General features: G+C 42.1%; 1 protein-coding gene across 2 annotated transcripts in view; it reads left to right on the forward strand.

Annotated features, from left to right (window-relative positions):
• Window positions 1-24897, forward strand: part of PIEZO2 (piezo type mechanosensitive ion channel component 2) — a 455534-nt gene that overhangs the window by 356264 nt on the left and 74373 nt on the right. For both annotated transcript variants that reach the window (XM_036880702.2, XM_036880703.2), the window contains exons 18-24: window positions 4045-4238; window positions 6179-6339; window positions 14003-14179; window positions 14459-14584; window positions 15946-16146; window positions 23696-23900; window positions 24021-24122. In XM_036880702.2, the coding sequence (XP_036736597.1) occupies window positions 4045-4238; window positions 6179-6339; window positions 14003-14179; window positions 14459-14584; window positions 15946-16146; window positions 23696-23900; window positions 24021-24122 (1166 nt within the window). The remainder of the gene's footprint in view (window positions 1-4044; window positions 4239-6178; window positions 6340-14002; window positions 14180-14458; window positions 14585-15945; window positions 16147-23695; window positions 23901-24020; window positions 24123-24897) is intronic.

Consider the following 24897-nt stretch of genomic DNA (forward strand, 5'->3'; position numbering starts at 1 on the left):
AAACAGTATAAATATTCTATTTAAATATTACTTATAAACACTACAAATTTTCAAGGCATCTTTTTTTCCTAATAGTCTAATGAATGAGATGAGTGCAGTTTTACATTAGCAAGTGTTCCACATTAAATCAGTTATGAATAAATGGAATTTAGACTAAGGAGATTTTACAATGGTAAAATTTCCATTTTATTTAATAGAAACTACCTTAATATGTGGCTTTTCAAAGTCAATTCCTAATACGAAACTAACCTTTTCAACTCTGTGTGTAACAATTAGTTGCCTCGCAGGTGCGTAGAATTCATTCCGCAAACAAATCACAGCGTGTATCAAGCACAAGACATTTCCAAGGCAGTGGAGTGGAGAAAGACTGGATTTCTGCCCTCAAGGGGCAGTCCCCAGAACCACAATTAGAAAACAATTATGTAGATACAAATAAAGAAATGCACACATCAAGGACAGTACAAAGCCATGGAAGCATGGAAGAAAGAGTGGGTGAAAAAACAAACAGAATATATCTGCTTTGTGATAATGCAAAAGGAGAGATAGTCAGTGAGAGGATTGAAGCTTAGTGCCTGGTCATAATAAAAGCAAGGCAAGGACATTACTGATACGTGAACAAAGATGCGAAGAGAAGAAAACGGATTCCCTGAAGGCAGGACATGCAGACCGGTGGGATTTAAGAAAGTGGGGTGGGGGTTTCTCTGAGAATCCAGCTCACTACCAGTCTCTCTGGAGTCCCAAAGTGCAGCTCCTTCATGGGATGATTAGAGAACTTGGCTGCAGTGATCAGCCAAGAATAACGAGTACTGAAGTTCCTTAGCCAGAGGGTTCAGGGGACATTTTTGCTAGAATGTGGTTTTTAATTTCATTCTTCAAAAACCATGAACCCTGTTTTAAATTTGTTAGGGGGAAATACCTAAATTAAGGTACCCAGGCTTTCCTGGAGAATAGATGCAGCTGTTCATTCTAGCAAACTGGCACATAGTTCTGTCTTTGAACCCTGCATCATGCAGCCAGAACCCCCACCCCTACCCCACAGCAGCCTACCCTCTTAGGAAAGCCCATGGGAGGCGATGGGTAGAATGTTGTGGGAGGCGAACGCAGAGAATATTGGAGACAGATTCCCAGGAAGACACATGTGCTCTTCTTCTGAAAGGCCATTTTAATACACAAGTTATGTTAAAGAATGTGCTGTTGACAGAATTATAGTACAGGTTTAGCACCTTCCCCAGCATCCAGCATCAGGTGGTCCCGTGCAAGGCATGTTTCTAATTCCACATCTTCTTTAGCATGAATGTATAATAAAGATGATCAAAACTGTGTATGACAATCTATCATTAGCAGATGGCTTCCTTGCTTTAAAAATATTCTTGTACTAAGTACTGTGTTAAGTGCTTAACAGAAATCAGAATTTTCACAACATTCTGGGAAGCAGGCACTGTTATTCCATTTTACAGATCAGCAAACTGAGACTTAAAGCAGGGTAAGGAGTTTTGCCAAGTCACCTAACTAGTCAGTTGTCTAGCCGAGGCTTGAAATAGTCTTTCTGATTCTTTCAACATTATTTTGTATCACCTCTCAAAAAAATGCTTTTAACATTACTCTGTTACTGCCTCCAAAAAAGTGCTATGATACAAATGAAAAAATGATAGAATTCACGTGGTTGTCTTTTAAAAATACAATATTCCAATCATGCATTGAAAATATTTTCATGACACACGTTTTACACACACAGATTTTCTAAGTGAAATTTCTCAGTTAACAAACCCCTATGCTAGCAAATGACAGCCTAATCCATGTTTTCCCTTTTCTCTTTGTGACCCATTAACAAGCTGGTGGCGTGAGACTTCCCGACAGGGCATCTGGGGTTACATGCTCCGTCCTCATAAGGATTATGTTAGTGGAAACCAGCAGCCTTAGAAAAATTCACTTCTCCTCTCTCCCCAGCATTATCTAGTCCCATATCTCTTGCAGACAAAGTCACTTTACAAAAGGTGACTCTAGTTACTTCCGAAAAGTTGACTGTAGGGTTTTTTCATTGATTCCTTCATTCAATAATCTCCCCTCAGCACGCCCACCAATGGCACAGTGCCCCGGGGGCCTGTTTGCTGGGGAACTTTTTGTTTTGTAGCCATAATGGTAGCTTCAGAAACAACCTCATCTCTGTGAGTTTCATTCTATAAATAGCATGGATTATTGACAAGTTGTTTTTGTGCCAATTTTAAGTCATGGCAGTGATGTAGATGTTAGACATGCACTCTGAGAAGGTCACGCATCCACACTAAAATTAACCAAACTCCTGTCATGATGAAAAGTATCTTCTTACATTAAAAAAATCCCCTGGCAATGCTGAAGAGAACATACACTGACAATTGTGTGACACCTAAACGCTTTTACTTAATTACCAGTTAATAGGTAGGGTCCTGACAAAGCAGGGCCAGCCACACATGAGATCTGATACCCTGAGCTGTGACATGCAGTCCTGGGGTGGAAGATACAGTAATGCAGTTTCACTAGTGGGGGGCTTTCCCCAAGACAGGAAGGTGGAATGACTGGTTTTAGAAAATTAGAAAGGTGTTATGTAAGCATAATTCCTTCCACCAATGTCGAGCCATCCTCAGAACATTTCTTTCTACATTCAATTAACAATTTGTTTCTGGTATTCTATAATTCACCTGTTACAAGCAATTACTTTTGAATGATAACCTCTCTAAGGGTCTAAGGACAGTGCAGATGCATTTTAACCGTTATCCAGCATCATAGGTGTGGTTCAAATAAGAACCAATGAGCTGCAAGTAAGCTTAGATTTTTATCTAGCCAAATTTCCTCATTTTATAGAAAATGAAGTTAGATAACTTACTCAGAGCCTACAATTATACAGCTAGATAGCAGTACTAATTGCCTATCCTGTTACAACTAAGCTGAAATGCATAGTTTAGTTATTACAACTGGAGAAGACTAGCAGTATTTCCTGGAGACCCTTTCCTGACATCTACTGTATGGCCCACAAATGTTCCTTCAAACATCCATTTGACTATAATAAAATGGTACACTTTTTAAAACTTCAGGAGAAAATTCATACTTGTTACTGTCCACTGTGAGATGTGCTGTAAGGCTCTAAGGTGCAGCCCAGGCTCCATGAAACTGTGTCCCTGTCCCTCCCTCAGCTCCCACACACCAGCTAACCCAGCGGCTGACCCCAGTGCCTACAGACAGGGACATGGTGCAGACTTCTGAGTCCTGGAAGCATTGAGCTTCCACTGCATATGCATTAGATGATAACAGAGTGGGCTGCATCTATGCAAAGGTTACACATGACAGAAGGTTTTCAAACCTATTTAAAATGTGAATGACTTGATTCTTGGATGGTTGCTGCATTACCAAAAAAGCATGACATGATTCGCCTCCTAGTCTATTCTCTCCTTTACCACCTGCAATCCTGTCCACTCTCCAATCAGTTGCAAGTGTAAGGCTCACAACAGGAGCACGCTACTGACGCCGTCCTGGCATGCTTTGGCGCTAGGACATACTGCACCCAGCATACAGGAATGCAATCGTGGATGATCTGTAGCATGATATGTGATCTCTGACAGTCCTTATAATTCTTCTGTTCTCATCTCCTTTTTTTTCCTTTCTATTTCAATTACTTTGAGCAGCATCAAGAAAAAATTACCAATCCACCAAAATGAGTAAGTCCCCCTGTGAAGCCATGAAATGCTAGCTCTACATGATGCCATTTCATGCTTCTGCATCCTAAATTCTGACCATTTTCTCCTCTGGGAAAAATGTCAAGTTTAGGTGTCAAGAGCTCTCATTACTGACTAGTCACCAGAACCTGATTTGGAAAAGCTAACAAAACCTGAGTTTACAGTCTGTCTTTGGAAAGAGCTTATAAAACAAAAGTGACCAGACACTGACAACCCCGCATTGCAAGGCCTGCGTGCGCGCACTGACTCTCACGCTGTTCTCCTCCTTTCACTTGCCCCTCACTCCGTCTCTCCCGGCACCCTCTCCTCCTCTGACGCGGCTGCTGTCTGCCCACAGACTGGCCCACCCTGAAGGCAGCCTTCCGGACCTCGCCATGCTGAATCTGACGGCCAGCCTGGACAAGCCGGACTTGAAGTTGGTTGAGCCTGGTGAGGAGACAGCAGAGGGAGACCCTGAGAAAGCCGAGAAGGGTGAGCTTGAGAGAGACAGCGAGGAGGACGAGGACGAGGAAGAGGAGGGAGAGCCCTCAGGTAATCCGCCCAGGCCAGGAGCTGCTCAGGAGCCGCTGGCTCGCTGTGCAGAGGCATACATTTGACCCAGTCAGTGAAATACAAACTGGGGTGTGTTTCTTTTTTGGGTGCTACCGTTATAACACTTCTGTACCGATTGCCCCAATAATTTCCTCGTAATTCTAACTTTGAAGAAGAGAGCACATGACTGGTTGCTAACTACTGGTCCCCCAGTAGTGATCCTGGCAAGAGACAGTGGGAAGCCTGGGCAGAGACCCTCCCACTAGAGGAAGAAGCAGGCAGCTGTGTGGAATCTGTGAAAGTTCTAGACCTGACCTTTTCAAATTCTCAAGGAAACCATGCTGAGGCTTTTCCAGGAAACTGATCATTAAGAATATGTTTGTAATTCCAAAGTTTCAGGCCATGGGAGCCAGAGGATAAAATGAGCAGTTGGGTAACTACTGTTTCGAGCCAACTCCTCGAGGTGTGTCTGTTGTCACTGTGACTTTCTGCTTTTCCAGCTTTGATTCTTCAGGCACTTCTCCCGTTTTTCTTTACAGACTTGAACTGGTGTTTTTGTAGGGCCGGGTGAGAATTGGGTAGCCTTAGTGACCAGGATGGAGAGGATAAAAAGCGGAGAGTTTAATTTATTAAGTCCGATCCCAGGTAGTGTGGGAGCAACCAGAGAGGGCAGTTCAAGGCTAGCTAGAAGGTGGCACCCTGGGGCTATGATGCTAAGATGCTGCCCTTTCCTTTGCGGGTGTTCTGTGCTTTAGGGAAGCAGAAAAAGGGAAAGCAGCATGAGGTGAATTCTTCTGAAAGGCAGCCTCCCTGCGAACTGGGTCCCCTTTACCCACTCATCTCAGGGACTCTAGGAGAGGCCCAGAAATGCTCTTTCCATATCTGAGCAATGTGTGTTCCTCAGTGTGACAGAGAACCAAGCCCCGGGGACCAAGGACTCAGGACTAGGCTTGGGGTCTGCTACACTAAGACAGGTTTTAAGCTTTACTAATAGGATCTCACCAAAAATTGGACCGCATCTTGTTCTTGCACTCCCGCAGCACCTGTACTTTGTGCTCAGTCATGACCTAAAATTTATACTGTTTTCTGAGTTACTGTAAATAAGCATTTTCCACAACAATACAACCTTACTGAAACTTTCAGAACCAAGCACAGTAACTGTTACAATCACCCAGGCCATGGGTTAGGGGGGATTTAAAAAGACACTTGGGTCTTACCATCTGCCTAGCTGGTGAGCTCTGGTCTACACCTGTGGTGATGTGCTGACTCCACCAGACAGACTGGCCAGCACAGTCCTTTGACAGAGGCATGACCCCAGGCTGCAGAATGTTACTCCCTAGCACAAGGTGGAAAGAAGAAAATGACTAATTTGATTAGAAATTTTGATTAGAATGAGCCCAACCCCATTTTGGGAACTGAGACTGGGCGGTTCAGACACTCGGAGTCCGCTTTCAGCTGTGACGGGGCGCAGGCTCTTCTGCCCGTGGCCGCACGCTGCCGGCGTGCTCTTCTGGGGCAACAGGCAAGCTGTATCCCTTCCGAGTGAAGCCCTGGGAAGGAGGCTGGCACTTACAGCAGCATTGTTTTGTCAAGAAAAATGTCATTTAGCCGGAGATCAGTTACTTAACGTTCCCAGAAAATTAGGGAATTATAGCTCAACCTTAAGAGTAAATAAGGTCCAAGCGCTTCACACTAATCTAAAGAAACAATGGATAAAAGTGAACTCGTCCCTCCAAGTCTCGATACATGATGTCTGAGTTGTCACCATGACGTGGAATTCTCACACCACTCCTCCTCCAATTTCGGTACTCTTAGAATGCATCCTCTACTGTTATTTTGCAGTGTCTCATTCCAATCTGAATGTTGTAAGATATGCTTAAAGTAATGATGCAAAAAGAAAAAACTTTTTTATGCTCTTGGGTGAATTTACTCTCTTGCAGATTTAAGGAACAAATGGCATCTGGTGATTGACCGCCTCACTGTGCTCTTCTTAAAATTCCTGGAGTATTTTCACAAGCTGCAGGTGTTCATGTGGTGGATTTTGGAGTTGCATATCATCAAAATTGTTTCATCCTACATTATCTGGGTTTCTGTGAAAGAGGCAAGTGAACACATGTTGTACCGTCAAGCCCAACAGAACCGCAGTGGGTCATCATTTTTCTTCTCCAACTGTCCATGATTTTTTTTAATGTAATTTTTATTACATCAGAACACCAAGAGACTCTTAGATGGGCACACAGAAAACCAAAGGACCGTGGTCCTGAGAGGAGGGCAAGGCAGCAGGGCAGGAAGCGCCTCCCGGTTTTGCTCCTAACTGAGTTGGCCTCATCCCAGAGGTTACTGATACCCATCCAGCCTTTCGCTGAAATGTGTGAGAACAGGCTGCTCTTCTGCACTCCAAATGGAAATCTATCTCCATAAATTCTCTTTGAGGAAGACAGTTAACATTCCAGCTTATGTTACCAAGGAGTAATCTCAGGTTCCAAAATGTAATACCATCTTTAGTAGGGTTCACTTTGTTTATTACTGGATTTTTTGAGACAAGTCATAGTCTTTCAACATTATAACTGCCCTTCTCATCTGGAAAGTGGAGGGTCATTGTTCAGCCCACAATTACTTGAAGTTTGCTGAGGAGAGGTTAGCTTTCTTTTAATTTTTTCAACAGTTTTCACATGCTTTTAATTTCCCTGGACTATTTTTTGAGTTGGTGATAATTCAAAGGGTCTTTAAGTCAGGGACTCTAAAAATTAAATCAGGGACCTATTTCCTGTAATTTTTCTAAAAGTGAAACACTAATAATATCTACAATACTATAAACCTAAAATGTTTCACAAGTAGGTAACTAAGGGACCTTAATTTGAGCTCTCCAGTCTAAACTAGAACTTTTTCCCATTTTGTACAAACCAGCTGAAATGAATAGGTGATCACTGCCAAGTGGGAACAAATATAGAAACCATTCTCCCTGTGAGATTTATGGAAGGAAATGACGTATGTTCCATTGTTAAGCACCTAAGTATATTTGTTAATTAGACCTAAAAGATTGTCTAAAATATATACTAATTGAGAACAAAAGCATTTAGGCATTTTAACTCTATAGGTGAACTGACCAATTCAGACAGAATTTGAGGGTCAGAATCATAAAGAGCAATGAAAAAGAACAAGAGAAGACATTTGGCTAAAAATGAACAAAGATCATTTCTGAATTACCCAAATCTGGTGTATGGATAACTTCTGATGGCATGAGAGGGCAGAGTTGTGAAGGCATATTAAGATATGTAATGATGGGTATAGGTATTAAATGAAAGAGAAATTAGTGTGAGCACAGAAAAATCCACCACCTAAGATCCATCCTAGAAAGTTCAGAAAGAGAAAGAAGGAGAGAGCTAAACGATACCACTTTCTACTAAATCCTAAACAAAAGGCAAATATATTTTACAAAATATGTTAATGAGCCTTGAGAGTATCTTGTTAATAGACTAGGCAATAAATGGAGGATCATGGCCTATTCTACTACACTGTAGAAAAATGGCCTTTGGTGGCATGCAGCCAATTCCTTCTCTGTGATTGACACAGTGTGTAGACTTCCAGAATTTTCAGTCCTAATTCCATTTTTCTCACCTATAACTTTAAGACACATCAGAGACTCACCGAATCGGAGAAATTCTGCTCCTGCAGAATCCCAGTGCTGTAACATGGTTTAACCCCACCCCCTCCGAGTATCACCAGAGTTTCCTGTGATGTCATCCCACCCACATGAGGGTTTCCTGTCCCAAAGCGTGAGTTACTGTGTGATCCCTGGGTGTCATTGCCACTGAGGTCTCTGTCCTCTCTGCACTGACTTTGGTCTCACGCTCACAGCTGATTCTTATAATATCACTGGAGCATCAAGTGATCAGAAAACATGGTACATAATCATAAAAACAACTGTATTTCAGACTTCCACTGTCCCTTTAAAATATATCCTACAGGGGAACTTTTTTCCATGTTCCTGAGATCAAAATGCTTTCTGATCATTCCTAGAAAATGGAAAGTCCTACACAGTTACCTTAAATAGCAAGCAAACTCTCACTTTATTAATTAAAATTGTAAGTCACAGAAAATACTCAGGACTCCGGTGTCTTACACAGGTCTTCTAGCTGCTTCTTGCTTTCTCACACATATGTCCCCTCACCACCTGCCCTGTTTCAGTGAACTCATGTCCCTGGTAGCCTCCTGGGCCGGACCATGGACTGGGGCAGGCATGGAGGGAATGGGCATATTCTGATTTGACATGTGCTGTTGTAAGAGGGCCTCACACTCTGGGATGGAGCTGATTCAATCTACCCTTTCTCTCACGGACCTCCAGCTGCAACTCTGGGTCTGTGGCTGTCACCCAGCCCCTGGTGTCCCAGCATCTACTCCTCCTGGACTCTTTCTGTTGTGTCACCCTTGCATGCAGTCCCCCTGGGCAGTGCTCAGACCAGCTCCTGGTGCTCTCGCCCTCCCGCATCTGGTCCAAGGGCAACACCCTCAGTCTGCTCTGCTAGGGTGAGTGGATCCCAGTGAGCGCCCACCATCCTCTTTCAGCATAGTGTCCTGTTTCTCCTTGCCGGCTGGATTTCTTGGGTGAACTGGACTTCCATGACCAAACTCTTGCCCAGACTCCAAGGCACACATTAAGGTCTCTGAGTGGTCCTGCTTGAAGCTCCTCCCTTGGGACTTTGGCAGGAGGATGTCACATCCCTTCCTCCCCATCCTATTATCCTGAGGGAAGGGGTGCTGACAGCAGCACTTCTCTTCAGAGAAATCCCTTCCCACTCCCTCCTGTCATTTTCACTATCTTGGCCCATTTACATCCTCCTGGAGAGCTTTAAAGACATCTGACATTCTACATTGTTGGCTAGCACTTCATTTGGAATGTTACGCCTTCATCTTTTCTAATTTGGTGCCTCATTACACTTTGGTTTAACATCTTCCTACACTGAGTCCAACTGGGGAAGAGAGGCAATATTGACTCTTATTCTTGCCCATGGACCAATCCAGTGTGTATGTGTCTGATAATTGTATCTGATTATAACACTTGTATGTGTATCTGATAATATAATCACAACTGTGATTATATAATCATATAATATGTAATCATATATATATAAGAGCCGATCACCATTCACATCAGTGTAGCTGTGTCACACAACCCCAAGGGCATCATTCACCTATGAGCAGCAGCCCCTGAGGCGATGTGCTCTTCTGCTTAGAAAGCTGGACCCATCCCCAGTGGGAGAAACCCATCAGCAGCGACATTTGCTACATTTGTTTGTCATTTGCAGTTTATTAATTTGATTAACAAAAAAAGTACCCTTTCTCATAAATGGACAATCAGTAAACGGCAAAATGAGAACAAAGTGAACATCCCTAGCTAAACTTTCAGGAGGTGTGGCCACATGTTTTGGATTCAAACCATTCTTATTCAAGGCCACCAGGCAAGGGTGCTTGTTTCCACAAACTTTTGTCATTTCTCCCACAAATATTAACGCTTCCCCAGGCCATTATCGCGAGCACCTTAGGAAGAAGAGGGCACAGGACAGAATTTTTTAGGGAAACCTTTCTCTTACATCAGCATCTGTTATTCAGAGCTACACCACTTTGGAAGGACCTAGATTTTAAAAGTAAGTTTAACATTGTCTTCTCCTTGTTTTATATGCAGCTCTGTTCCTAATTTCAAGTTTCCTAGAAAACTCTGTGAGATTGTTATTCTTTTGAGAAGGGGGCTGTACTTATTGCTTTTAGAATCCTCAGAAGTCCTATGGCCTGACCAGTTGCAAAAGCTCAATGAATGTTTACTGAAGGAAGGAAGTCAGTAAAACAACTTTGCACACTTGAGATTTTTTTCCCAGATGTAAATGGATGTTTCATTATTATTACCGCTTTTACTCTCATAGGCATTCATTTAGCCTTTATGATATATTTACAATAAATTACAATGCATTGAATGCTGTGCTGTGCTAGGTGCTGGGGCAAAAGCATGAATGACACATCTTTTCTCCACTCACAGTCTGATGTTGATGGCTGGTAAATAAAGACAGTCACATTTACTGCAGGGTTAATGGTGCCCCAGCAGGTGGTGGGTGCACAGGGAGGGGTCTGTCATACAGGGGGTGACACTGTAGAGGTGATCACTGAAGCTGTGGGGGCTCCAATGGAGGGAGGCTGGGAGCAGGCCAGCCCAGGGCCAGGGAACCACAGTTCTCAAAGGGTCCTCTCCCAAGGCAGTGGGTGCAAGCCTCACAGTTCATGTTCAGATAAAATGACAATTCGTGTAAAAGTGTTTTGTTAGGAAGGCACTATGGCATAAAATCACTTCCCAAAATTCCTTGATAAGAATCACCTGCTGAAGAAGTAAAAAGCTAACCTTTTCAAACAATATTGCTTCTCTCTCACTTACCAACTTTACATTTCCCTGTATGGCCCCGGAAGACAGCTGGTTAGCCAGAGACGGGTAAGATTCCTCAAGGGAGGAACAACCTAAGACAGGCACAGTTGCAGGGGTGCCATCAGGTGAGAAATTGGGGATCAACAGAGGTGAGGCTTAGAACCTCACCACCCCACCCCACCCCGTTTTGAGAGAAATCTTCTGCATCTGTGGATGTTTTGTTGTCCTTGTCTAGCTCGGATTAACACATAGTCTACAGGCACACACCTGATCATCTACATTTGTCCTCTTACAGCACTAAACTATGTTTTCTACCTTTATCTTGCATCTACCTACCACTTCAGCCTTTTATTAAAATAATAATAATAATAATAAGGGAGAAATGTGGGATTCACATATAAATCAAATATAAAAATCAAAAAAAAAAAAAAGAATCACCTGCTGGATGTTACATGCATGGATGACCAGCTATTCCCCTAGGAAATCTGATTCATAGATACTGGTTAGGTCCCAGGTATTTTTTTTTTTTTATGTACATTCTCTGAGATTCCTACCCATCTCATCAGGGAAATGACGAGACCGTCATCAACCACGTAAGCCTTGAATGAAGTATCACACACATCTCTCTGGGTCCCAGTTTTCCTATTTATAAAATGATCAGAAACAAAAACATCCACCTCGCAGAAGCTGCCCAGGCTTTCTCTTACTTGATTCTCTATGGCATTGGGTGTTGGTGATCATTTCCTTGTCCTTGAAACTCTCCCTTCTGGTGTTTTCCGATTCATCTCACTTTCTTGGCCCCTCCTTCCTGCTCAGTCACAGGTTCCTTCTCCTCCTACCCGCTTCTCTCTTAGGGCTCTTAGGTTCTAGCACAGCTGCTTCTGTGATTCTAGACTCTCAGCGGGGGATCCCAGGAGCTCCTGTGGCTCACGTGCTGTCTACCTGCACTAAGTCATAGGTCGGTGTCTTCAGCTGGGTCCTCTCTCTTTGAACTCCAGACTCATGTAGTGGTGACAACTGGACGTGACATCACCCTTGAGCACCACTCCCTCTGCACCAGTTCCCTTTTACTGTAACAGACTCCAAACTTCACTGTCATCTTCTCTCCATCCAATAAATATCCCATCAGGCAGCCGGAATAATATTCCCAGAGTATAAATATGACCACATGAATCCTCACTGGTAAGCTTTCAGCAGCGGTCTCCCATCCTCAGAGTCCCGTGATGTAAGTCCCTCAGACCTGGCTCTGGCCCATGTCACCGTTTCCTCCTAGATACCCTAGCCTCCCCTCTAAATGGACTCAGCTCCTGCTCTCAGGATGACCCACTTGCTGCTCCCAGGACGTCCTCCCCATGCTCTCCCTTGCCTGGAAGTCCTCACACCCAGAATTCCTCTGCCTGCTTCACCCCTATTTGTGCCTCAGGCCTCAGTTTAGATCTGACATCCTCTGGGCAATCTTCCCTGACTGTGGATTAGATGAGCAGCTGTGTGCTCCCATGCAACCTGCTCAGCCCAGGCAGGGCATGCTCTTCCTCCTATCGTCTTGGGCTGTGAGGCAGTGCAGTGAGCACTACCCCATGTTGTCATGGGTGCAGGATCCAGGCAGGATATGCTAGCTTGAACTTAGTTAGGACTTAATAAAAAGTTGTCTTCTTTTCTTCTTCTCTGTTACTCAAAACAGTAAAATTTCCGTGTAAATCGCTGTATTGTTGTTATACTCAATGCCTTAAATACATAGTCAAAGAAATAACACCGAGAAATTCATAGTTGCGTTGATGGAGTTGTTGCCAGCATCCCAAATAGCATCACACTTGCTGATGACTGAGGAGCAGGAGTTCCCTAGCCAGTCAAAATATTTTATGAAAATATAACATTTATTGTGTTTGGGAGTGCTTCAGACTTCCAGGGCACTTCCAGGAATGATATTTCTTTCATCCTCAGTTAATCCTGGAAGGCAGCTGTTACTACCCTCATATTTCAGCACTTGTTCTTTGCCTTGAGCAGTGGTGAGTGGTTAAGTAGAAGGGTAGCAAGTGACAGATTGCAGAATTTGGTGCTCTCCTGGCATCTCCACACTTCTTGTTTTGTAGGTTTGTAAGCAAACAGAAAACCATACCTCTCAGAGCCCAGTGTGCTTAGCACTTGGCACAGGTTCAACTTTATCAATTGAGTGCATGCTGTTATTTTCATCTGATAATATTAAATTATCTAAGATATTATTTTAACAATAGTGAGATATTGTTTTAAACACTTAAGAAGAAATGAGTATTTTTCCATGGCTTAATAAGATGGCAGTGCTCTTACCATTCAATGACTAGCAGCTATGGAGAATTGTTAGGAATGAGTGGCTACCTCAGCTAATCAAACACACATGCAACCTAAAACCATGTTGACATCAATGCCTTCCTTCATGACAACTGTCCCCCACCCCAGATCCTATGTCTGCAGTGCCACCACCATTCTCTTAAGGCTCTGGGCCCCAAGCCAGAAACTGGGAGGTATTTCTGACACTTTCCCCCTTATCCCCACCAGCTACACCTCCAAGCAAATCAGTCATCAAATCCAGCTATTTTACTTCCCATCTCAAATCAGTGATTCCTCGCATCTCTGCCCAGTTTGTCACCACTCTCCTGGGCTCTTGTAAAGTCCTGTCAGCTGGTCTCCTGATCTCTGGTCTGACCCCCATTGATGCATCTCCATTCTTCAGATACACTTACTTAAATAAAATGCAAATCCTTCCTTAAGTATCCCAGTATAAAGCCCTTCAGTGGCTCTCAGTTTTCTGTACAAGGGGTTCCTGTGCCGTAGCATATGTACAAAGGGTCCATCAAAACGTAGCTCTCAGGTGTGTCTGCAGCCTAACTGCTGCCCTTCACTATTTTCAATTCCAGAAGTTCCAGCTGTTTGTTGTCACCTGTTCTACCATGCTACTTCATGCTTTTCTGTCTTTGCTCAAACATCCTTTACCTGGAATGTATGTCTCACCTTTCTCTGCCTGGCTGACTATGCATCTCTCAAGGCTCAGCTCAGGCATCATCTCTTCCAGAAAATGCTTCTGCAAGTTCCAGATTGGGCCAAGGACCCTTTCTGGTTACTCTCAAAGGAGCCTGTTTGCATCTATAGTTTAGCAGCTGTCACATGATGTTGACATCCTCTGGTTATGTATCTGCCATTTAAGACCTATGTCTTGTCACCCCACACTTAGGGCAATGCCTTGTGCATGCTAGCAACTCAATGATGAGACCGTCAGACCATCATCAACCTTTGCTGTACTGAATAAACCAAGTTGCCACATTTTGTGGTTGTTATGCCATGTTATGTATTTTTGTCCCCATTTCTGATTTTATGTTTTCAGGTGTCTCTGTTCAACTATGTATTTTTGATTTCTTGGGCTTTTGCTCTGCCATATGCCAAGCTGCGCCGTCTGGCTTCAAGTGTCTGCACTGTCTGGACGTGTGTGATCATCGTCTGCAAAATGTTGTACCAGCTGCAAACCATTAAGCCTGAGAACTTTTCTGTTAACTGTTCCTTGGTGAGCCTTAAATAAAGAACCCTTCTTGAATGTTCCTTAGGGAAGTGATGTGGATAGGGGAACCTACGTCCTCAAGCACATTCCACCTGGCCTTTAAAGTTCCCTGAGCCAGGTTGGATGTACCCTGGCCCTTGTCTCTTCTCCCACTGACATTTCCCTCTTGAAGTTGTCTTCCCCCCATGTACCTTTGCTCAAAGCTGAAGGAGAATAATATGATTATTCCGTGGAACCTTTCTAATCCGTGGAACTATTTTTTACTCCCTTCTCTCTTCTTTGCAGCCAAATGAAAACCAAACGAATATACCCGTCCACCAGCTGAACAAGTCTCTACTCTACAGCGCTCCCGTTGACCCCACAGAGTGGGTCGGACTGAGGAAATCCTCCCCTTTGCTCATCTACCTGAGGGTAAAATCTGCGCCATGCTCAGTCCGAGCCTCTGCATGGTTCATGTCTAGGACCCTTTCCCCGACACCCCTGGTGTCACATTTGATAGTAACCTCACACTCTCCCATGACGTTCAGAATCCCCTTCGAAACAATGACCAAATATCAAAACCACTATTGCATTGTATAAAAAAGAAATCAATTGAGTCATTTGAAATTAACTGAATAAACTATGACAAATATATTCTCAGAAGCATTGTAAAACCACTAAAAGATGGAGGTAGATTGATAATGTCCAAAATATATTAAGTTAAAAGAAAAAGTAAATTTCAAAACCATGCATAGTATGATCTCTTGTAAACCAAAAACTATTGAGTAAAATAATCAAATGGTCCATAGTGATTATTTCTGAGAAGCAGATATAGTATTGTAAGAAACTTTTCCTGTCTAAATTATGTTTCTGTGTAATTTTTAAAAAGAGGTATATTTATTTTTAAAGGTAATAAAAAATTTAAAAAGATATCTTTGAAAAAGGAATTTTGCAAATAGTTGTAACAAATATAATGAAAACAATACACTTCAGATTTTTCACATTTTACTTAGATGGATAATCTGAGCAGTCTTAACATTACACTAAGAATGCACTTAGAAACAAAGCATTTATACTCAACATCTGCAATTTTAAAATGTGCTTAGCATCTCATTTTTCTTTGTGTAGCTTTCAATTTTTTTCTTATGACAGACATCATTTATCATAGTACAAATGATATCTATCATAAAGCACTGTTACAGGATAAAATAAACTGATATTTGAAAAGGGCAATTAGAATAGTGTCTGGCACATATGGTTCCATAAATGTCAGCTATTTTCATTATCATTATTAATATTATTATTTTGTCATCAGCAGCATGCTTCTCCGTCTACTGCACTCACTAGCCAGATTTCCGAATTGCCCAGAAGTTTCCCCTCTAATGTGTATCCCGCTCCTCCACTTCAGACTCTTTCCCAGGTGTCCCTGCCCTGTCTTGCACTTCTAGTTGCAAACAAGGTTGGGCCACCCTCCCAAGGGAACTGGACACTGCTTCCTGGAACAGGTTATATAATTTTTCAGAAGTAAGAATGAGCACCCAGCCTTTTATCCAGAGATTCTAGATCCTATTAGAGAAATTGCTCTTATTTGCATAATACAATAATTCCACCTTATTACCACACAATAAGAAGAATGAACATCGAATTCAATACTATATTTTATAGAGGTGGATCTTATAAAGTGTCCTTTTAGATATCAAGAATGGAATAAAATGATTTATTATGGGCATTGTTTGAAATTACCAAGTCATAAAGCATTTGGCTTCTCACAACTGTGTTTTCTTGCTTTGTAGAATAATCTCCTGATGCTGGCTATTCTGGCATTTGAGGTTACAATTTACCGCCATCAGGAATACTATCGAGGTCGAAATAACCTGACAGCCCCTGTATCTAAAACCATCTTTCATGACATTACACGACACCATCTAGATGATGGACTTATTAATTGTGCCAAATATTTCATAAATTACTTCTTCTACAAGTTTGGTCTAGAGGTGAGTTTCCTTTGACATGTTTTCTTTCTCTTTTCTGTGAAAATCCCAATAGCTATTTTGGGCCAGTTGGCCACAGGAGCTATGTATGCATCTCCATGCCATGATTACTGTCTCCTCGGAATCAGCAGGAGGAGATTTTCCAGAGGGTCAAACTGACTTAGTTGAAAGTTTTCGAAGACCACATGTCAGTGCCCCTTACTCCACAGTCCTAACTTGGCCTCTCTGCATGTCTGCAACCTTACAGATATATGGATATCACTTGTCATTTTAACTGGTTTCTTTTACTTGAAGTATCATTGTGTATCAAATGTACAACATAGTGATTCAACATTCACCCATATTATCAAGTCCTCACCCCTCAAATGTACTCACTGTCAATCAATGTAGCAAGATGTTATAGAGTCATTAGTTGTATTCTCCATGCCATACTACCATCCCTGTGACCTACCCATATTGTGATTGTGAATTATTGTACCCGTTAATCCCCTTCACCCTCAAACACCCACCCTCCTCAACCCCTTCACTTTAGTAACCACTAGTCCCTTCTCAGTGTCTGTGAGTCTACTGCTATTTTGTTCCTTTTGTTTTTCTTTGTTTTTATACTCCACAAATGAGGGAAATCATTTGGTATTTCTTTCTCCACCTGGCTTTTTTAACTAAGCATAATACCCTCTAGATCCATCCATGTTGTTGGTAATGGCAGGATTTCATTCATTTTTATGGCTGAATAATATGCCATTGTGTATATGCACCACCTCTTCTTTACCTATTCATTTATTGATGGACACTTAGGTTGCTTCCATATCTTGGCTATTGTAAATAGAGCAGCAATAAACAGAGGTGTGCATATGTCTTTTTGAGTCAAGGACCTTGTTGTCTTTAGGTGAATTCCTGGGAGTAGAATTACTGGGTCAAATAGTATTTCTATTTTTAGTTTTTGAGGAGCCTCCATATTGCTTTCCACAGTGGTTGCACCAGTTTACATTTGCACCAACAGTGTGGGAAGGTTCCCCTTTCTCCTAATCTTTGCCCGCATTTGTTATTTCTTGTCTTTTGAATAGTGGCCATCCTAACTGGTGTGAGGTGATATCTCATTGTGGTTTTAATAAACATTTCCCTGATGATTAGCAGTGTTGAGCATCTTTTCATGTGCCTGTTGGCCATCTGAATGTCTTCTTTGGAGAAGTGTCTATTCAGATCCTCCGCCCATTTTTTAATTGGGTTATTTGGTCTTTTTTTGGTGTTGAGGTATATGAGTTCCTTATGTATTTTGGATGTTAACCCTTAATGGATAAAGCATTTATGAATATATTCTCCCATACTGTAGGATGCCTTTTTGCTCTGCTGATGGTCCTTCACTGTACAGAAGCTTTTTAGTTTGATGTAGTCCCACTCGTTCACTTTTTTATTTTGTTTCCCTTGCCTGAGGAGATGTGTTCAGGAAGAATGCTTATGCTCATGTAGATATTCAAGAGATTTTTGCCTATGTTTTCTTCTAAGAGTTTTATGGTTCCATGACTAACATTCAGGTCTTTGATCCATTTCTAGTTTACTTTTGTATGGAGTTAGACAATAATCCAGTTTCATTCCCTTATATGTAGTTTTGCAGTTTTGCCAAAACCAGTTGTTAAATAGGCTGTCTTTTCCCCCATTGTATATCCATGGCTCCTTTATCCTATTAATCGACCATATATGTATGGGTTTATATCTGGGCTCTCTATTCTGTTCCACTGATCTATGCATCTGTTCTTATGCCAACATCAAATTGTTTTGATTACTGTGGCTTTGTAGTAGAGCTTGAAGTCAGGGAGCAATATTCCCCCAACTTTGTTCTTTTTTCTCAAAATTTCTTTGGCTATTCAGGGTCTTTTGTGGCTCATATGAATTCTAGATCTATTTGTTCTACTTTGTTGAAGAATGCTGTTGGTATTTTGATGAGAATTGCATTGACTGTAGATTGCTTTAGGCAGGATGGCCATTTTGACAATATTAATTCTTCCTATCCATGAACATGGGATGTATTTCTACTTATTGGTGTCCTCTTTAATTTCTCCCATGAGTGTCTTGTAGTTTTTAGGGTATAGGTCTTTTACCCCCTTGTTTAGGTTTATTCCTAGGCATTTTATTTTTTCTGATGCAATTTTAAATGGAGTTGCTTTCCTGATTTCTCTTTCTGCTAAATCATTGTTTATATATAGGAGTGCAACAGATTTCTGTGTATTAATTTTGTGTCCTGCAACTTTGCTGAATTCAGTTATTAGTTCTAATAGTTTTTTGGTGGAGTCTTTAGGGTTTTCTATGTATAGTATCATATTGTCTGCAAATAGTGACAGTTTAACTTCTTCCTTACCAGTGTGGATGCCTTTTATCTCTTTGTGTTGTCTGATTGCCATGGCTAGGAGCTCCAGTACTATGTTGAATAAATGTGGTGAGAATGGGCATCCTTGTCTTATTCATGATCTTAGAGGAAAGGCTTTCAGCTTTTCGCTATTAAGTATGATGTTGACTGTGGGTTTGTCATATATGGCCTTTATGTTGAGGTATGTACCCTCTAAACCCATTTTATTGAGAGTTTTTATCATGAATGGATGTTGAATTTTGTTGAATGTTTTTTCAGCATCTATTGAGATGATCATGTGATTTTTGTCTTTTTTGTTGATGTGATATATTATATTGATTGACTTACAAATATTATACCATCCTTGCATCCTTGGCATAAATCCCACTTGGTCATGATGGATGATCTTTTTTATGTATTTTTGAATTCAGCTTGCTAATATTTTGTTGAAGATTTTTACATTTATGTTCATCAGGTATATTCATCTATAGTTTTCTATTTTGTGGTTTCTTTGTCTGGTTTTGGTATTAGAGTGATCCTGGCCTCATAGAATGAATTTGAAAGTATTCCCTCATCTTCTACTTTTTGGAAAACTTTGAAAAGGATAGGTATTGGCTCTTCTTTAATAAAACTCAGCTGTGAGGACGTTTGGGCCAGGGATTTTGTTTTTAGGTAGTTTTTTGATTACCAAATAAATTTAATTGCTGATAGTTGGTCTGTTCAGATTTTCTGTTTCTTCTTGGATCAGTCTTGGAAGGTTGTATTGCTCTAGAAAGTTGTCCATTTCTTCTAGGTTATCCAATTTGTTAGCATGTAATTTTTCATTATATCTTCTAATAATTCTTTGTATTTCTGTGGTGTCTGTAGTGATTTTTCCTTTCTCATTTCTGATTCTGTTTATGTGTGTACACTATTTTTTTCTTGATCAGTCTGGCTAGGGATTTATCTATTTTGTTTATTTTCTGAAAGAGCTAGCTCCTGGTTCCATTGATTCTTTCTATTGTTTTATTCTTCTCAGTTTTATTTATTCTTCTCTGATCTTTATTGTGTCCCTCCTTCTACTGACTTTGGGCTTCATTTATTTTTCTCTTACTAGTTTCTTTAATTGTAAGTTTAGACTGTTATTTGGGATTGTTCTTATTTCTTGAGGTAAGTCTATATTTCTGTGTACTTTCTTCTTAGAACTGCCTTTGCCACATACCCCAGGTTTTGGTCTGTTGAGTTGTTGTTTACATTCATCTACATATATTGCATGATTTTAATTTGGTCTGTTTTAATTTGGTCATTGATTCAATCATTATTTGGAAACATGTTGTTTAGCCTCCATATGTCTGTAGGCTCTTTTGTTTTCTTTGTGTAATTTATTTCTAGTTTCAAACCATTGTGGTCTAAGAAGCTACTTGATACAATTTCAATATTTTTTAATTTATTGAGGCTCATTTTATGGCCTAGTATGTGATCTATTCTGGAAAACATTCCATGTACACTTGAGAAGAATATGTATCCTCCTGCTTTGGGGTGGAATGTTCTGCAGATATCTGTTAGGTCCATCTATTCTAAAGTATTGTTCAGTGCCTCTGTTTCCTTTCTTATTTTCTGTCTGGTTGATCTGTCTATTGGTGTGAATGGTGTATTAAAGTATCCTAAATGAATGTGTTGCAGTATATTTCCCCCTTTAATTCTGTTAGTATTTGTTTTACATATTTAGGTGCTTCTATATTGGGTGCATAGTTGTTTATAATGGTTATATCCTCTTGTTGGACTGACCACTTTATTACTATGTAATGTCCTTTTTTGTCTCTTGTTACTCTCTTTGTTTTGAGATCTATTTTGTCTGATATAAATACTGCTACATGTGCTTTTTTCCCCCTATTATTTGCATGAATTATTTTTTTCCATCCCTTCACTTTTAGTCTGTGTATGTCTTTGGGTTTGAAGTGAGTTCTCTTGTAAGCAAGCAGTTTATAGGTGGGTCTCGTATGTCCTTGGATCTCAGATGAGTCTCTTGTAGGCAGCATATGGACAGGTCTTTTTTTTTAATACATTCAGTGACTCTATGTCTTTTGATTATTGCATTCAGTCTATTTACATTTAAGGTGATTATTGATAGATATGTACTTATTACCATTGTAGGCTTTAGATTTGTGGTTACCAAAGGTTCAAGAGCAGTTTCCTTACTATCTAGCAGTCCATCTTAAATTGCTGATTACTCAATTTCAAACACAATCTAGAGGTACCCCCTTTCTTCTTCTTCTCCTTCTTCTTCTCCTCCTCCTCCTCCTTCCTCTCCTTCCCCTTCCTCCCCTTCCTCTTCTTCCTCATCTTCCTCTTCTTCCCCTTCTTCTTCTTCTTCTTCTTCTTCTTCCTCCTCCTCCTCCACACATTACGTTTTAGGTGTCAGATTCTACACTTTTTTCTGTATCCCTAGAGTGATTTTGTGAGTAGTTGATATAATTTCACACTTTCTCAGTGATGAATTGGTCTACTACCTTTACTGTGGGTTTATTTTCACTGGTGACAGCTATTTAGCCTTATGAAACATTTCCATCTAGAACAGTGCCTTTAACATATCCTGTAGTTTTAATGGTGTAGGCTTAATGGTGGTGAATTACCTCAACTTTTGTATATCTGAAAACTGTTTAATCCCTACTTCAAATTTAAGTGATCTCATTCCAGGTAGAGTATTCTTGGTTGGAGGTCCTTCTGTTTCATGACATTAAATATACATGCCACTCCCTCTGGGCTGTAAAGTTTCTGTTGAGGTCTGCTGATACCGTGATGGGTTTTCCTTTATAAGTAATATTTTTTCTCTCTCTGGCTGATTTCAAGACTCTCTCCTTGTCCTTGATCTTTGCCATTTTAATTATTATATATCTTAGTGTTCTCTTCCTAGGGTATCTTTGGTTAGGGGCTCTCTGTGCATCCATGACCTGAGTGTCTATTACCCTCCCTAGATTGAGGAAGTTTCAACAATTATTTCCTCAAAGAGACATTCTATCCCTTTGTCTCTCTCTTCTTCTTCTGGTATCCTTATTATGCGAATATTTGTCCATTTGAATTGGTCACACAGCTCTCTTATTATACTTTCATTCTTAGAGATCCTTTTTTCTCTGTTTTTCAGCTTCCTTGTTTTCTTGCTCCCTAATTTCCAGATCACTTACAACTTCTTCATCCTGTGAAAGTCTGCTATTAAATCCCTCCATTGTAGTTTTCATTTCAGATACTGTCTCTTCAGCTCTGAGTGACTCTTTTGCATGTTGTCTTTTTGTTGCTGTCCACCCTGAGATCTTGAATGTTTTTCTGTAGATCTGTGAGCATTCTTGTGACTTTTACTTTGAAGTATTTATCAGGAAGATTGTGATTTCAGTTTCACTCAGCCCTCTTTCTGGTGTTGTATCTTGTATTTTTGTTTGGACCAAATTCCTCTGCCTCTTCATTTTTTCAGTGTTTCTTATGCAATTATAGATTTATGAAGAGCACTCCCTCTAGTGCCCAGAAGCTCAAGACACTTCACTTTTCAGTGCGGGAGCCCCAGCTGTTGGTGTGAAGTGATGGGGTGCCTTTCTGTCTGGCTTGTAGTGATCTGATTTTGGGTGCGCTCTGTGGGCCATCAGCTGGACACTCACACAGGGAGAAGATTCTGGGCAGCACCACTGGAGTTGCTATGGGCAGAGCCGCCCTCCACTTGACCTGCAGCAATGGTGGGGACCACAGGCAAGCAGAACCAGAATCCGCTGGGAGAAAGGAGTTTCCAGGGCTGGCTCCTGCTGTACTTCCCCAGCTGGGCTGAAACTGGGCCAAGAAAGCTGGGAGGGTCTCCCTCTGCCTTCCCAGCAGCAATGTCTACCTCCACCGCCAGGTCAAGTGGGCCATCCACAGGCCATGCATGCAGGGAGGAGCCTTGATGCTGCCCTGCTGGAGCTACTGTGGATGAAGCCACCCTCTGCCCAGCCTGCAACAATGGTGGGGGTGCAGGCAAGGCGGACCAGTGTCTGCCAGGAGGAAGGAGCTCCCAGCGCTAGCTCCCATAGGCAAATCCTCACCCGGCCCAAAACAGGGCAGAGAAAGCTGGGAGGGTCTCCCTCTGCCTACCCGGCAGTAAAGTCTGCCTCCATTGCCAGGCTAAGTGAGCCAACTGCAGGCTATGTGCTGTAGGGAGGAGCCTCAGGGCTGTGTTGCCAGTGAGGGAGATGGAGTGTCTGAGGCTCTCAACACCTGTTGGGCCAACGGTGGGTTGGGGTGGTATTATCCACCTGCCCTTTCTCCTGAGCAGAGAGCTCTGTGTAACTCTTTTCCCTCTGGGACCCCCCCTCCCCCAACTGCTGGGAAGTCCTTCAAACTTCCTGCTTTGCTTTTGTCTCAGGGGGGTCAGTAGAGTGTACCTGTTCTCCACAAGAGGCTGGAATCTCAGCTTCCCTGAGTGTTCCACCTGTCTCTGTTGTCCAGCCCCACTAATCACCAGAGCACCATGTAATGTGGATTTGTGTTCCTGGAGCAGATCTCCAGGGCCAGGTGTTCAGTGGTCCTGGGCTCCTGCTCCCTCCCTGCTCTGTTCCTCTTCCTCTTGCCTGTGGGCTGGGGTCGGGGGAGGCTTTGGTCCCAGCAGATTGCAGCTTTGCCACTTTACCCTTTTCTGTGAGGCCTTTTCTTCCCCAGGTGTAGGTAGTCTGTTATTCAGTCTTTAGGACATTTTCAGGTGTAGTCGTATTTGCTGTGTTTTCATGTTCTATGTGATTTGGGGAGGAGGTTTCTGCCTTGCCTTCTTACTCTGCCATCTTTTTCCCAGAATCCTGGTTTCTTATTAATAGTAAAATATTATCAGTCTTCTTTCTGTTTTCTGCATTCTGAAAGTGTAACCTTAGCCATAATGAACTGTTTTGACCTGAAATACTTGTGCTGGTACCTGTCCCTTAATAGAGTGAGTGAATGGACAGTGCCATTTCACGAAGAGATGAGATCATGGCTGTAGTTCTTGTCTTGGTTTGAAGGGTTCTTGTTAACAGTGAGGTAGTTGGTCTTTCCCTTAGAAGTAATTTGTATGGTATTTCTGTCTTCACTCTGAAAGATGCTCAAAAGAGATAAGACATGTTGAATACATGTAGACAGACATACCCTCACATGCAGCCCTGTGCCTCCTAGACCGGGCTGACAGCTGACACCACTCCCCTTCCCTGTAAACCTGATTTTTTGCCTCTTTTCATCCTTACACAGACCTGTTTCCTAATGTCAGTTAATGTAATCGGTCAGCGAATGGACTTCTATGCCATGATTCATGCTTGCTGGTTGATCGCTGTCTTATATCGACGCAGAAGAAAAGCCATTGCAGAGATTTGGCCCAAGTACTGCTGCTTCTTGGCATGCATCATCACGTTCCAGTATTTCATCTGCATTGGCATGCCCCCTGCCCCTTGCAGAGGTGAGCCTGCCCTTCCTGGGGGCCAACTGCTCTTAAAATCAGCCCTTACATGGTGGACAGTTGGGAGGAGGGCAGGGAAGAAGTGCACTGATTCTGCTCTGACCACCTCCTTTCCTGCAGATTACCCATGGAGGTTCAAGGGTGCTAGCTTCAATGACAACATCATCAAATGGCTGTACTTCCCAGACTTCATCGTGCGGCCTAACCCCGTGTTTCTCGTCTGTAAGTGTTGCAGCCACGGGACTGCAGAGCGCTGGTGTTAGGTTTTATATTTGCTAATCCTTCTTCATGCGTTAGGCCGTAGGGCCCTTGCTTCTTCACTGCACTGCATAATCATGTAAAAGCTTGCTGTCATGCATTAATATCACAAGCCCTTAATGGCTTCTACTTGCCCTATTACATTTTCAAAATTAATAATAAACATTAGAACTACATATTCACTTACATAATTTGACCTCCCAGTGCACATGGCCAGTCTCCACTCCCTCACACCCACCTCTGTACACCCACCTGCTAGAAGACAGAGTGAAGAGGCAGGACTTGTATCTTGTGAAGTGGTTGTTTCTGGCTGCCACCACAGACAGACAAATACTAACGATACAATTATGGTAGCTAAGAAGATGCTATCCAGTTTGCAGTTGCTCTAGAATTGAACTGCAGCCCCAAACCCCTCCAGGGACAGGCTGATGATCCAAAGGCTGAAGCAGCCCCACCTAGACAATGGGCAGTGGTGGGGAAAACCCCAGAGTGACTGCACTGCCCACATGCATTCAGGTTTAATTTAAAGAATAACAAAACATCTTGGTGTTGGAGGCTGCCTGCCAGTGGCTGGTGTGAGGGCCTGTCAGGGGCAGCTGGCTGCAGGGGACAGACTGGCAGAAGACAGCTCTGTCAGGTTTCTCCTGCTCACAAATCAGCCATTGTCTTCACCTACTCCCACCACCATGCATGCTCTGGGAAAGGTCTTTGGTTACAAATGCAGGGGAAAGGAGAGGAT

This window comes from Manis pentadactyla, chromosome 6 (genome assembly GCF_030020395.1).
Source record: "Manis pentadactyla isolate mManPen7 chromosome 6, mManPen7.hap1, whole genome shotgun sequence".
NCBI classification, from domain to species: domain Eukaryota; kingdom Metazoa; phylum Chordata; class Mammalia; order Pholidota; family Manidae; genus Manis; species Manis pentadactyla.